Source organism: Phaseolus vulgaris, chromosome 1 (genome assembly GCF_051622355.1).
Source record: "Phaseolus vulgaris cultivar YP4 chromosome 1, ASM5162235v1, whole genome shotgun sequence".
Taxonomy (NCBI): Eukaryota; Viridiplantae; Streptophyta; class Magnoliopsida; order Fabales; family Fabaceae; genus Phaseolus; species Phaseolus vulgaris.
Genome location: NC_143498.1, coordinates 1,168,766 through 1,183,914, shown reverse-complemented (window position 1 = coordinate 1,183,914; position 15,149 = coordinate 1,168,766). Strand labels below are relative to the sequence as shown.

At 33.6% G+C, this 15,149-nt stretch overlaps 1 protein-coding gene across 4 annotated transcripts; it reads left to right on the top strand.

The window, feature by feature from the left end:
* The first annotated feature begins 6,268 nt into the window (after positions 1-6,268).
* On the top strand, positions 6,269-13,979 carry LOC137817721 (PKS-NRPS hybrid synthetase cheA-like). Of its 4 annotated transcripts, none has more exons than XM_090303659.1 (8): positions 6,269-6,472; positions 6,560-6,656; positions 6,737-6,789; positions 10,381-10,482; positions 10,546-11,741; positions 11,902-13,081; positions 13,166-13,365; positions 13,595-13,979. In XM_090303659.1, the coding sequence occupies exons 4-7, from the start codon at positions 10,402-10,404 to the stop codon at positions 13,331-13,333; spliced, it is 2,625 nt and encodes an 874-aa protein (XP_090159785.1). In that variant the 5' UTR covers positions 6,269-6,472; positions 6,560-6,656; positions 6,737-6,789; positions 10,381-10,401; the 3' UTR covers positions 13,334-13,365; positions 13,595-13,979. The 4 variants fall into 4 exon arrangements, with proteins under 4 accessions (XP_090159785.1, XP_090159750.1, XP_090159818.1 ...); XM_090303692.1 differs by having other exon boundaries at positions 6,307-6,472; positions 6,758-6,789; XM_090303624.1 differs by lacking the exon at positions 13,595-13,979 and having other exon boundaries at positions 6,272-6,472; positions 13,166-13,479.
* The last annotated feature ends 1,170 nt before the right edge of the window (positions 13,980-15,149 follow it).

Sequence of the window (15,149 nt, the reverse complement as noted above, 5' to 3'; positions counted from 1 at the left end):
ACACACAATGACTAATGTCTGAATAAAATTTTCAGGCAAAAAGACCCAAGGAATAGGGCGTAGTAAGACCCAGACCGAGAGTGAACAAAATCGTTTTCCGAAAACAAAATGTCCTGGCTTTTCTTTCCTATATATTCTTTTTGTGATTTGTTTATGAATGTGCCTTCTTAGCAGGGTGAAAACAACACATGAAATTATTTGTGTAAATTTTTTCGTAATTTTTCAACGCAATATGGACCCAAAATAAAATTGCAGAAAGTAGGGCGGAATTTCACAAATTTTGCTAAAGTATAGCCTTGGTTTTTCACAAAATTTCCGAAAAATTTGTCTCAAAGTAAATTTTTTCCTGAAATTCCACATAAGAATCTGGATTGAATTGGGGACAAAACGTGACAAATTTCACATCAAACGGATGACTATTCACCTAGAAAAATAATCAAACAGTTTCACACACAAACAAACAGTTCTTTCAACCCTAGCAGCGATGAATAAAAAATATATTGAAAATCTTGTGGGACGAATCTGAGACTCAAATCTCATCTAAAACTTAATACACACAATGAAAAATGTCAGGTAAAATTTCCAGAAAAACCCCAAGGAATAGGGCATAGTAAGACCTAGACCGAGAGTGAACAAAACCGGTTTTCCGAACACAAAATGTCCTGGATTTTCATCCCTATATCTTCTTTTTCTGATTTGTTTATGGACGTGCCTCCTTAGCAGAGTGCAAACAACACATCAAAGTACTTATGTGAATTTTTTCGCAATTTTTCAACGCAATATAGACCCAATTTTTTTTTTCATAAAGCAGGGAAAAATCTCACAAATTTTGCTAGAGGATAGCCTTGGTTTTTCAAAAAAATTCAGAAAAATTGTCCCAAAATAAATTTTTCCTGAAATTCCACGTAAGAATATGGACTGAATTTGGGACAAAAGGCGACAAATTTCACGTCAAACAGATGAGTATTAACATAGGAAAAAAAATCAAACAGTTTCACGCACAAACGAACCTTCCTTTCAACCCTGGCAATGATGAATAAAATTTTTATTGAAAATTTTGTGGGACGAATCTGAGGCTCAAATCTCAGCCAAAACTCAATACACATAATGATGAATGTCTGATAAAATTTTCATACCAAAAGACCCAAAGAATAGGGCGTAGTAAGACCCGGACCGAGAGGTAATAAACCGGTGTTCCGAAAATAAAATGTCTTGTCTTTTCTTCCCTATATCTCCTTTTTATGATTTGTTTATGGATGTGCCTCCTTAGCAGGGTGCAATCAACAAAGGAAAGTACTTGTGTGAATTTTTTAATGAGATTTTTCAACACAGAACAAAATTTCGGAAAATCGGACGAAATTTCACAAAATTTGCTAGAAGATAGCCTTGGTTTTTCACAAAATTTCAGAAAAATTGTCCCGAAATAATTTTGTCCTGATATTCCACATAAGAATTTGGACTGAATTTAGGACAAAACGTGACATGTTTGACGTCAAACGGATGAGTATTCACCTAGGAAAAAGATTAAACAATTTCACACACAAACGAACCTTCCTTTCAACCGAGGCAGTGATGAATAAAAAGTTTATTGAAAATATTGTGGGATAAATCTTGGGCTCAAATCTCAGCCAAAACACAACACACACAATGACGAATGTCTGTTAAAATTTTCAGACCAAAAGACCCAAGGAATAGGGCATAGTAAAAGCCAGACTGAGAGTGAACAAAACCGGTTTTTGAAAATAAAATGTCCTGGCATTTCTTCCCTATATCTCTTTTTTTTATTTGTTTATGGACACGCCTCCTTAGAAGGGTGCAAACAACGCATGAAAGTACTTGTGTGAATTTTTCAACGCAATTTTTCAACACTGAATAAAATTGCAGAAAGTAGAGAAAAATTTCACAAATTTTGATAGAGATAACCTTGGTTTTTCACAAAATTTCAGAAAAAATGTTCCGAAATAATTTTTTCCTGAAAATCCACGTAAGAATTTGGACTTAATTTGGGAAAAAACGCGACATATTTCACGTCAAACAGATGAGTGTTCACCTAGAAAAAAATCAAACAGTTTCACACTTAAAACAAACCTTCCTTTCAACCCTAGCAGTGATGAATATTTTTTTTTTTTTGAAAATCTTGTGAGGCGATTTTGGGGCTCAAATCTCATCCAAAACTCAATATAGATAATGAAGAATGTCTGATAAAATTTTCATACCAAAAGACCCAAGGAATAGAGCGTAGTAAGACCTGGATCGTGAGGTAAAGAAACCAGTTTTCCGAAAACAAAATGTCCTGACTTTTCTTCCCTATATCTCCTTTTTGTGATTTGTTTTTGGACGTGCCTCCTTAGAAGGGTGCAAACAACACATAAAAGTACTTGTGTGAATTTTTCAACACAAAATAAAATTGTAGAAAGTAGGGCAAAATTTCACAAATTTTGCTAGAGGATAGCCTTGGTTTTCACAAAATTTCAAAAAAATTGTCCTAAAACAATTTTTTCCTAAAATTCCATGTAAGAATTGTGACAGAATTTGGGTCAAAACGCAACATATTTCACGTCAAACGAATGAGTATTCACCTACGAAAAAAATCAAACAGTTTCACACACAAACGAACCTTCCTTTCAACCCTGCAGTGATGAATAAAATATTTATTGAAAATCTTGTGGGACGAATCTGGGGCTCAAATCTAAGCCAAAACTCAATACACACAATGACAAATGTCTGTAAAATTTTCAGACCTAGAGTGAGAGTGAACAAAACCGGTGTTCCGAAAACAAAATGTCCTGGCTTTTCTTTCCTATATCTCCTTTTTGTGATTTGTTTATGGACGTGCGTCCTTAGCAGGGTGCAAACAACACATGAAAGTAGTTGTGTGAATTTTTCAACGCAATTTTTCAACACAGAACAAAATTGCAGAAAGTATGGCGAAATTTCACAAATTTTGCTAGAGGATAGCCTTGGTTTTTTCACAAAATTTCAAAAAAATATTTTCCTGAAATTCCACGTAAAAATATGGACTGAATTTGGGACAATGCGACATATTTCACGTCAAACGGATGAGTATTCACCTTGAAAAAAATCAAACATTTTCACACGCAAACGGACCTTCATTTCAACCTTGGAAGTGATGAATAAAAAATTTATTGAAAATCTTGTGGGACGAATCTGGTGCTCAAATCTCAGCCAAAACTCCATACACATAATGACAAATGTCTGGTAAAATTTCAGACCAAAAGACTCCAGGAATAGGGCGTAGTTAGACCTAGATCGAGAGTGAACAAAACCGATTTTCCAAAAACAAAATGTCCTGACTTTTCTTCCCTATATCTCATTTTTGTGAATTGTTTATGGACGTGCCTCCTTAGCAGAGTGCAAACAACACATGAAAGTACTTGTGTGAATTTTTCAACGCAATTTTTCAACACAGAACAAAATTGCAGAAAGTAGGGCGAAATTTCACAAATCTTGCTAGAGGATATAACCTTGGTTTTTCACAAAATTTCAAAAAAATATTTTCGAAACAATTTTTTCCTGGAATTCCACTTAAGAATATGGACTAAATTTGGGACAAAATTCAATATATTTCACGTCAAACAGTTTCGCACACAAACGAACCTTACTTTCAACCTTGGAAGTGATGAATAAAAAATTTATTTTAAATCTTGTGGGACGAATCTGAGATTCAAATCTTAGCTCAAACTCAATACACACAATGACGAATGTCTGGTAAAATGTTCAGAAGAAAACACCCAAGGAATAGTGCGTTGTAATACCTAGACCGAGAGTGAAAAAACCGGTTTTCCAAAAACAAAATGTTCTGGCTTTTCTTCCCTATATTTCTTTTTTATGATTTGTTTATGGAAGTGTCTCCTTAGCACAATGCAAACAACACATGAAAGTACTTGTGTGAATTTTTCAACGCAATTTTTCAACACAGAATCAAATTGCAGAAAGTATGGCGAAATTTCACAAATTTTGCTAGAGTATGCCTTGGTTTTTCACAAAATTTCATAAAAATTGTCCCGAAATAATTTTTTCCTTAAATTACACATCATAATCTGGACTCAATTTAAAACAAAACGAGACCAATTTCACGTCAAACAGATGAATATTCACCTAGGAAAAAAATCAAACAGTTTTACACACAAATAAACCTTTTTTTTCAACCCTGGCAGTGATGAATACAAAATTTATTTAAAATCTTGTGGGACGAATTTGGGGCTTAAATCTCAGCCAAAACTTCATACACACAATGACGAATGTCTGGTTAAATTTTCAGACCAAAAGACCCAAGGAATAGGGTGTAGTAAGACCCGAACCGAGAGGTAATAAACCGATTTTCCAAAAACAAAATGTCCTGACTTTTCTTCCCTATATCTCCTTTTTGTGATTTGTTTATGGACGTGCCTCCTTAGCAGGGTGCAAGCAACACATGAAAGTACTTGCGTGAACTTTTCAACGCAATATGAACCCAAAATAAAATTGCAGAAAGTAGAGCAAAATTTCACAAACTTTTCTAGAGGATAACCTTGATTTTTCACAAAATTTCAGAAAAATAGTCCTAAAATATTTTTTTATTGAAATTCCACGTAAGAATCGTGACTGAATTTGGGAAAAAAAAAGTGACAAATTTCACGTCAAACGGATGAGTATTCACCTCGGAAAAAAATCAAACAGTTTCATACACAAATGAACCTTCCTTTCAACCCTGGCAGTGATGAATAAAAAATTTATTGAAAATCTTGTGGGACGAATCTGGGGCTCAAATCTAAGCCCAAACTCAATACACACAAGAACTAATATCTGGTAAAATTTTCAGACCAAAAGACTCAAGGAATAGGGCGTAGTAAGACCTAGACCGAGAGTGAAAAAACCGGTTTTCCAAAAACAAAATGTCCTGACTTTTCTTCCCTATATCTCCTTTTTGTGATTTGTTTATGGGCGTGCCTCCTTAGCACGGTGCAAACAACACATGAAAGTACTTGTGTGAATTTTTCAATGCAATTTGTTAACACATAATAAAATTGCAGAAAGTATGGTGAAATTTTACAAATATTGCTAGAGATAGCCTTGGTTTTTCATAGAATTTCAGAAAAATTGTCTCGAAATAATTTTTTCCTTAATTGACACGTTATAATCTGGACTCAATTTAGGACAAAACACGACAAATTTCACGTCAAACAGATGAGTATTCACCTAGGAAAATAAATATATGTTGATCATAAAAAGGAAAATAAATGAAAGATGATCATTTAGTTAATATTTTCTTCAATGGTACATTAAATAGTTTGTGCGAAATGAAACATAATTAATGACAAGAAGTGTACAATCCAACAATGTTGGGACATGTTCTTTATGTGTGTCCTGGTGTTTGACAATATGAACATTTTTTTGTTCGATCATATTGTTCTCTATGTCCATATCAGTCCTTATTCAACTTGGTTTTTTTATAATTATGTCCTGAATTTTGTACTTGAAATTAATATGATTAAATCATCAACAATAATAAAAGTAAATACTAATTTATGTTTATAGATTCAACTTTTATGTTGTTGTAGAGTTTAATTTTTTTATTTTTTTCATTCTTAAAAAAATAATTTTTAAACTAAATATTTTAAATTTATTACTTTTTTTTGTAAAAAATCATTTCTTTATTCATTAATTATATTTCTAACTATTTTAAACATTAAAAATATTTATTTTTTAATGCATTCAAAATTAAAATTATCAATTTTTTTAATTTATTATTTTTTAATTTACTTTTGAAATGGTGTTAGATAGGGAAATAAAAAATATAAGAGTGTTAGATAGGGAAATAAAAACAAAAAGGTGTTAGATAGAAAAATAAAAATAAAAGGATGCTAAATGGGAAAATAAAAGTGTAAATGATGTTATATAGGGAATTTAATGACATATAGTATCATTTTTCTAAAATGTTACTAAAAGATAATTTTTCAATTAAATAAAATTGGTTTTTATTTTTAGAATTATTTGTCCATTAAAGTTTATTGGTTAATTTGAAAAAAAATTAATTATTATATTATTAAATTAAAACTATTAGAAATACGTACATATTTTATTAATTCTTTAGAATTTTTTTCTTGAAATATTTAAAATTTCTACGATCAATAATAGTTTGCAAGAAATTATTAGTAATTATTTATTTAAGTTTGTATATTAAATTTTTTTAAAAAAAATTCTCGATTTTAAAAGTTTTTTTTATACTTTTTAGAAAAGATAAATTTTTAAAATTTTCTAAAATTTTAATAAATTTTGGATGGTTGATAAAACTTTTTTTTCCTTGTTCTTCTTCTTCAGACCGTCTCCTTCCTATGCTCCACTCAGTCTCCTTCTTCTTCACTGTCAGTCTCGTTCCTCTTTCTCAGTGGTGCTTGTTCTCAGTCTCGGTCTCACTCTCAGTCTCGTTCAAGTGGTTCGTCTCACTATCTCGTTCCTCGCTCAAATCCAGGTAAGTCTCCTTCTTCTTTTTCTTCTTCTTCTTCTTCACACCCTCTCCTTCGTCTACTGCACTCTCAGTTTCGTTCCTCTTTCTCAGTCTCGCTCGTTCTCAGTCTCGTTCTCGCTCAGTCTCGTTCACGCTCAGTCTCGTTCAATTGGTTCGTTTCACTGACTCGTTCCTCGCTCAAATCTAGGTAAGTCTTTCTCGTTCTCTCGTACCCTCTATCTCGTGCTTGCGACTCTCAATATTGTTGGTGACTATGCTCAAACGCAGGTACTTGAATCTGTTCTTCAGTATCACAGGCTTCAAGTTGTTCTTACAATTAGGTAGGGTTTTTTTGTTTTTGGTTTGATTTTATTGAATTTTCTTTTTTCATTTTTACTTCGTTTTTATTTGATTTTTAATCGATGTGGATATTAGTGACTCTTACATTTGAACCCTTGGATTAGTTGCTGTTTCGTTTTTTATGATTAATTTCGGTTTGATTTTCGTATTAAACTGCTGATAATTTTGTTTTGAGTGATTCTGTCGTTGATTTGATACAAAATATGTTGATTCTGATGTTGGTTAATACATCTGAATACACTACTCTACGTTAATACATGCTTAGTTCTTCATAGGGTGCGTTGTGTTTCTTTTCACTCACTCTCTAACATAAATAAATACCTCATGGTAATAAATGTCATGAACAAACAAGGATAGATATACAACCAAGAGACTAACAGTAATTACAACAAAACAGTGCTTTATAATACTTGATCTATCATTTTTTTGATCTTATAATGTCATACTTCATCTATTCTGTTTTGATTTTGATTGTGGTGATTGAAGGAATGGTGTAGGGAAGGGCGAATAAGTAGAGAAGTGTGGAGTGAATAATAGAATAGGTGGGTTGGAAATTGAGAGTGCAAAGGATGGAATTCACTTGATGTGTCGGAAAATAATTATACTGTTTCAGTGTCTTTTAGGAAGCAAATGCTTTGTTTCCTTTTCTCCATTCAGTGTGCATTCACTTTACTATGTGACCCTTCCTACAATACCACAAGAACACCAACAAAGGTAGTCATAGCTAGATCCCACTTTTGGTGCACAATCACCTTGCTGTGTTTGGCTCTTTTTGGTTAAGGCTGCAACCAGAATGTCCCTTCTCTGTTCTCTTATTATTCTCACTTCATCATTCTTCACAACAAAATCTAATACTTGTAAACTTTTTACTTATTTTATATAAATGATTACTTGCTCCACTGTATTCTAAATTATAACCCGAGACTTTTCAAGGCTTGGGCTTTTTGCTAAATGATATTGCTAAGCTATCACGACATAGGATTATTAATAATGTGCAATGTTTGTGTTAAGCAAAAGAGAATGGAAGAGATATAAAATATGTCTAATATGAACATATTTAAATTAAGAGGGCTGACAGCATTATTTAGCACAATGACATGAAGCTGTCTTCTATTATTCTTGTTGAAAATCATTAGAAAATTGATTATGGGACGAAAAAGAAGATACAATTTTACGTTTACAAGGGTTTCTCTTACTGTGGTAATGAGGGCTCCTTAAATTTTCTGTCATAGAAAGATTAACAAAGATTTTATGTAGATCATGAGAATTAAAAAAAGAGAGTTTGATTGAAACGAAACTAGGAACCTGTACCCTCTTTGCTTAACTGTATACATTCAACAAAAAAATCTAAAATCTATACGAAGTTGTTGAACAAGGACTGAAACCAAAATTTGTACCTCAGGAAGGTCAGATTGGGTTATAGATCTCATGGTAGTTGTTTATCCAGAGATAGCTGAGACCTTCTTTCTCTATTCCCAAACCATTGAGCTGTTCTTTTAGCTATTGGAAACCAAATCTGCCTCATTCTTTCCTCTTTAAGGTTGTTTTGAACAGAAGAAGAATCCTTGAAGACCCTCATTTTAATGCTTAAATCACCAAATCTAGAGACAGTAGTAATTTCTGACATTACCTTTTCCCACCAGGGTTCACATACTTTGGTGCATGACTTGATTTTCCTGCAGAATCTGATGTAAAAGGAGCATCCTTTTCTGAAACTGATTTGATGTTGCTTAGTACACTAACTTTGCTCTTGAAGGAAATCTTCCTCTCCATCTCCTCCTTGATGTTCTTAATTTGGTCATTTTCTACCACCTCTCTTGGGGTTGACATCAAGTCTGCATTTGATTCGAAGTTGCTGAATCTGTTGCTTACCTAGACAGTGGAGATTTTCCAAGCCAATGGCAACCTCTGCATTTAAAATTAAAAATGCTTTGTACTTTTCAAGTTGGTTACCTTGTTAGAAAATAATATCCTCTCCTTGTACCCATGAGTTGCGGGGTTCTGAGTGTTGGATCAGAGTTCCTTTGCTCAATCTCCTTTTCTATCCCTCTGATTTCTGCCACCACCTTTCAATCCTAAGATCAGCATGCCTCACATTGATTGACTCAGAGTACCATGCTTGTAGCTCCCTGTCATTGCAAATCTGGCTTGGATGGCCGTAGTAGTGCTTCACATAGGTGCGGACCCAGTTCTCAATTGCAGACTAGACCATAAGCCCATCTGCAGAGTACGGATGGTCTTCTATTACCAGCTTTACATCATTTGGTGGTGTTGCATCAGGTACTGCCATTCCCCTGCAGGGATGGATCACGCAATGAGACTCATTTATAAAAACATATAAAAGGAATAAAAGCAAATTTTAGTACAAATTTAAATGTTAAAACTTACAGCAATGCATCGCCTGCCAAGACTGCCTAGGAAATGTTAAGTAAAAGTGTAATATGAAGGCCATTGGACCACAAAGTATAAGTGATTAGGAAGAGCTTTACAGCAGCAAGCTGCACTTCATAACAATTTCACATTTCAGAGAAAAGTCAGGAAAGAAAATATGAACAATAATGTGACACATTTCATGAAGTGTTCCAAGTTCAAGTTCAAGTTCTATGTCATAAGTGTTCATGGAGACAACAATAAAGCTTGAGAATAATCAAGGAAACCTCCAGAATTTCAAATAGGAAAAGTTAATATTTTTTAAGACAACTAATTACAGTGACAGCATTCTGAAATGATATTTTGCACACCACTTCAAATATGTAGTTTTGAACGTTAATATTATAATGTATGAAAATATCCTAATATTATCTTTTAATCATATCTTAGCATATTTCAATTATTCTTTAGGATTGGTTTCCATATCTCACAATTTGTTTCCTTTTAGTTAGGATTATGGTTTGTAAAAACAAGGATTATTCTACATTTGTAGGCATATAATCATATTAACACGTCATAATTCTTAAAATAATAATATGAGAAGTCTCTATTCTCAATTTCCTCCCTAATAGCAAAAATGTCTTAATTTCAACAATAGGAAAGAAGCATGCTTTGTATTTTAGAATAGCAAAAAAATTGTTATCCGTTTGTGTGCATTGCGGTAGGAGGAGATTTCTACTTAATTAGAAGTACCTAAGCTTTGTGACAAGTCTTGAAATGAAAAAGCAAGAGAAATAAAATGAACATTATAGCTGTAAGAAACAACTTCTTTCTTACTGTTAATATAAATATCAAGTATAATGATTGTTATCATTGTCATATAACAGACATTGCTTTCTACGTAATTTTTATCTCACGTTCTATTTTGAGACAAATTAATTTGTTTGGCTAATTGTCATCTGCTTGTTCTTTTTAATATAGTTGGGAATCAAATTCTCTTACTCTTCCCCTTTTTATGGTTTTGTATACATGCTAAATTTGCAGTTTTTTATAATGAGCTGCATGGGGTGGGCTACTTTCTAGATAGACCCTAAATCTGCACGTTCTTTTTTATGAGAATACTTTCAAATATAAATTTCTAGGACAATTTTGCTATATTTTTTTCAAGATGTTTATCTTTTTAATTTTTTTTGTGACCAAAGGTGGAAGATTGTGTTGATAAGATGTCTAAGGATGTGAATATGCTAATTGATGGGACAACAAATAAGTCTGTGGATTGTAGTGATGCATTTAACACTACAGAGGTAACTGAACAATAAATTATGTTTGTTAAGTTATTGCCTTTGTTAAATTATTTATATTTTCAGGTTTTTCCTTCTCGAGATGCAATGTTAAATTGGGCTCGAGATGTTGCAAAAGAGAATGGATTTGTCCTTATTATTTTGAGATCAGAGACATCTACAAAACCTACAAGAACTACAAGACGTAATCAAAGGAAGACATTTATAATTTTGGGCTGCGATAGAAGTGGAAAATATAGAGGACCATACAAAAATGCAATTTCCCGAAAGGTAAATGGTAGTAGAAAATGTGAGTGTCCCTTCAGGTTAAGGGGAAAAGCTTTGAAAAAGTCTGAAGGATGGATTGTTAAGGTAATGTGTGGTTGTCACAATCATGACTTAGAGGAAACATTAGCGGGTCATCCATATGCAGGCCGGTTGAGTGCTGAGGAGAAGTCTTTGGTTGATGATATGACAAAGAACATGATGAAGCCAAAAGATATTCTATTGACATTGAAAGATTATAACATGGATAATGTCACTACTATCAAGCAGATTTACAATGCTCGACATGCTTATCGATCCTCTCAAAAAGGTTTAGAAATGCAATACCTACTGAAATTATTGGAACGTAAGCGGTATGTGTATTGGCATAGAAAGGTGGATGATTCCAATGTTATCAGAGATATATTCTGGACACATCCAGATGCCATTAAACTTCTGGGTGCTTTCAATACTGTCTTGATAATTGATAGTATTTATACAACCACTAGGTATCCATTGCCATTGCTTGAGATTGTTGGAGTTACTTCAACAGACTTAACATTCTCTGTGGCATTTGCTTTTGTGGAGTCTGAGCGAGCTGACAACTTCACTTGGGTACTACAGAAGTTAAGAGGATTGATTGTTAAAGATGAAGACACACCTCAGGTGATTGTGACTGACAGAGACATTTCTTTGATGAATGCAGTGCAAGTTGTCTTTCCGAGCTCTTCTAATTTGTTATGTCGGTTTCATATCAACAAGAACGTGAAGGCCAAATGCATGTCGATAGTCCGTCCAAAGGAGAAACAAGACTTGGTGATGGATGCATGGGATGTTGTTGTGAATTCTTCTAATGAGAGTGAATATATGCAGCGTTTGGCATTATTTGAAAAAGTTTGCTCAGGTTTTCCTAGTTTTGGTGAATATGTGAAAAATATGTGGCTGATCCCACACAAGGAAAAGTTTGTCACTTCATGGACAAATCAGGTGATGCATTTGGGTAACACAACAACCAATAGGTATGTCTAAACTTATATTTTAATAATTCATCTTGAAAAATATATTAAAAGTATACTAATTATTAATTTAATTATTAGTACAGTTGTTTTGTCAAGACTATTATAATAATTATTAATATACTTATTATTTTAAATATTATTATAATGTTTTACTTGACAGGGTTGAGGCAACAAATTGTAAGTTAAAGAATTTGCTGCAAGATAGCAAGAATGATATGTGTAGTTATTGGGATGCTATGAATGACATGATTACTTTGCAACATACAAAGATTAAGTCTTCATTTGAGAAAAGCATAAATGTAGTGGATCATATGCATAATACTCCAGTATACATCAAACTGCAAGGATTTGTATCGAGGAGTGCATTGAGTCATATAACTGACGAGTATGATCGAGTTAAGACTGTTGGTACTGATAGTTCTAAATGTTGTTGCATAGTTAGAACTACACATGGTCTTCCTTGTGCATGTGAACTTTCTAGGTACAGTACTATGCGCCATCCTATTCCCTTGGAGGCAATTCATGTTCATTGGAAGAAGTTAAACTTTGATCGAGGAATGGATGACAAGGAGTTTGAGTTATCACTGCAACCTGAGTTGGATGCTTTGCTCCAGAGATTTCAGGAACTTGATTGTGCTGGGAAAATTATTCTAAAGGCTAAATTGCATGAACTAGCATTTCCTGATACAACTTCAAAGTGTCCAACTCCTAAAGTGGTAAGAATAAAGGGTGCTCCAGGGTCAAAAAGAGATAGATCAATTCTTTGTGATCTTTCACATCGGGAGCATGTTGATGCAATGCATCCTACCCATAGTGGCACTTCATCTTGCCCTTCATCATGCCCTTCATCTTGCCCTTCATCTCATCAACTAGTCCATGAGTCTAAAAGAAGAAGAGTTCTGCCAATGATGGACCAATTTCCGATTCAGATCCATCCGTTTATTGAAGAAATTATCGATGTGAAAGCAGATTCAAATTGTGGTTATCGTGCTGTTGCAGCTCAACTTGGTATGGGTGAGGAATCATGGGCTTTAGTTCGTCAGGATTTGATTAGAGAGCTTCAACAGTGGCAAGATATTTACGCCAAACTCTTTGGTAGCAATGATCGAGTGGCTGAACTGAGGCAATCTTTGTATGTTGACAAGGAGACATCTATTAAAAAGTGGATGACCATACCAGATATGGGTTATGTAATTGCCTCAAGATATAACGTGGTTCTAGTCTCTTTATCCTTGAAGGAGTCCATGACATTTTTCCCTCTTAGAGGACGACCACCATTATCTCAGTCAAGGCACCGCCTTATTGCCATTGGGTTGGTGCATGATTGTCACTTTGTACAGGTATGATGTGATTAATTTTGTTTGAAATTAAATCTTTTATTTAATTTAAGTTGCTGACTTAGTTTTATTTTGACTAACATACAGGTTGCTTTGAAGGCTGAGTCTGCATTACCTCCCACTGCTTTGCAATGGTCGAGATACTGCAGTGCTGAATCCCGTTCTTGGGAAACTTCATATGTTAATCGTATGGAACATTTTAGGTCATTGTTTCCACAAAAAAAAAATGATTATGTAAACGTTATTGAGAACTAATTAATGTCAAATTCGCCACTAGTAACCTCCAGGTTAGGTTTCGTTTCCTTCTTCTCATGTTATGAAATTTGGTTCATGCTAGGCTGTGTATCTTTCATTATATACTTAATGTAATCCCTGCAACCAGAAATATGTCTTTTAATTTATTTTCCCCCGAGCAAAACTTATTGATTAATTTGTTATATGTACTGACTATACAAATTAATTGTTTCGTGCGTACGAGTGATATCACAAGGAAACATTTTTGTTCCTGATGTGCAGATCAGACTACTTAATACTACAAGAGGGGTGAGCAGGATATCTTTAGAACTGTAAGGGTTTTGGTACGTATGTTTTTTGGACCAATATTTAAATGAGTTTGGACACATTAAGGAAGAGTTTTTCAATATAGAAGAGAACCCTTAAATTTCTGAGGATATCCTAGAATTTCTCATATTGCAAAGATTGTATTGAATGCTACAGCATCAAGTGCTGTCAATCTGCACAAAAACTCCTGTAGAAGTACAATATAGAAGAAAAGCAGGCCAATTTATATAACTTGGGAACAACTTTTTAAGCCTTTTTATTTTGTCTGTACTCGGTAATGGATTACACTATTTAAGTTATTAATTTTTCTATGATGATTCTACAACGTCTTGAGATTGTATCTTGCACTGTATTTTAGCTAATTGCATCGTACTTCAGCTAGCAACACACTTGCAGAAAACATTAGAAAAATGATTTGCAGAGAGAAAACATGAGATGATAGACTAGTCGGGGTGTAGGAAGAAACTCCCGTACATGTGTGGGCACCACTTTTGCGAGGAAATTTGCATGCTTGTGGGCCCATGACTTTATTTCATGAGTGAATATTTGCAAGAATTGAAGGCCATACTTCCTGCATCATATCAATCTACTCTTTCAGTATTAAACAACGCCCTTTTTTAGAATATATTTTTAAATTATTATTTTGAAACGAACTTTTTGTATCGCAAAATGGCTTTTTCAGAATGAGATTTTATTTTTTTAAATTCTATTTCAAATTTTTATTTCTAGAACAAAATAGTATGCTTTTCCAGAGTTAATTCCAATTCCAAATTTTTATTTTTGGAAATTTAAAAGTATGTAAAGTTAAAAAAAGGTTGGATGTACACGGAATTTGCCGAATTGAAGGTGGTTCCTTAAAGAGAAAGAAAGAGCAAAAGAAATGGGATGCACGTTGTTATGTATTAAATGCTTTTTGGGATCTTCTTTTGATATTTTCACCCCAGCACTTTATTAGAACGTGCTTCTAATATCTGTACCATTTTCAAAAGCTTGGGCTCATTCTGCTGCTAAGCATTTAGCTATTCCTCACCCCCACTTTTATTATCCGCACCATTCTCACCTAAATAAGTGAGTCCATTAACTCACAGGCTTTTCACTATTTGTCACACCTCTTTTATTTTATACACCCACCACTTTTTAATTTATTTTAAAAAACATAAAATAATAAATATTTAAAATCAGTCCTACTTTTGCATTTTCATTCTGGGTCCATAATTCGCTGAAAAAGTCACATAAGTACTTTAATATTTGGTAATGAGGCACGTCAATAAACAAATCACAAAAAAAGATAAGGGAAAGAAAAGCCAGGAAATTTTGTTTTTGGAAAAGCTGTTTTGTTCACTCTCGGTCTGAGACTTATCACGCCTTACTCCTTCGGTATTTTGGTTTGAAATTTTTACCAGAAATTCGTCACTGTGTGTATTGAGTTGTGGCTGAGATTTGAGCCCTAGATTTGTCCCAAAAGATAGGCAATAAATTTTTTTATCATCATTGCCAAGGCTGAAAGGAA

Coding starts and splice junctions, on each gene's coding strand:
- LOC137817721 (XM_090303659.1), top strand. CDS start 10,402: ATGTCTAAGGATGTGAATATGCTAATTGATGGGACAACAAATAAGTCT. Junction 11,742..11,901: donor GGTAACACAACAACCAATAG/GTATGTCTAAAC, acceptor TTTACTTGACAG/GGTTGAGGCAACAAATTGTA. Junction 13,082..13,165: donor ATGATTGTCACTTTGTACAG/GTATGATGTGAT, acceptor ACTAACATACAG/GTTGCTTTGAAGGCTGAGTC.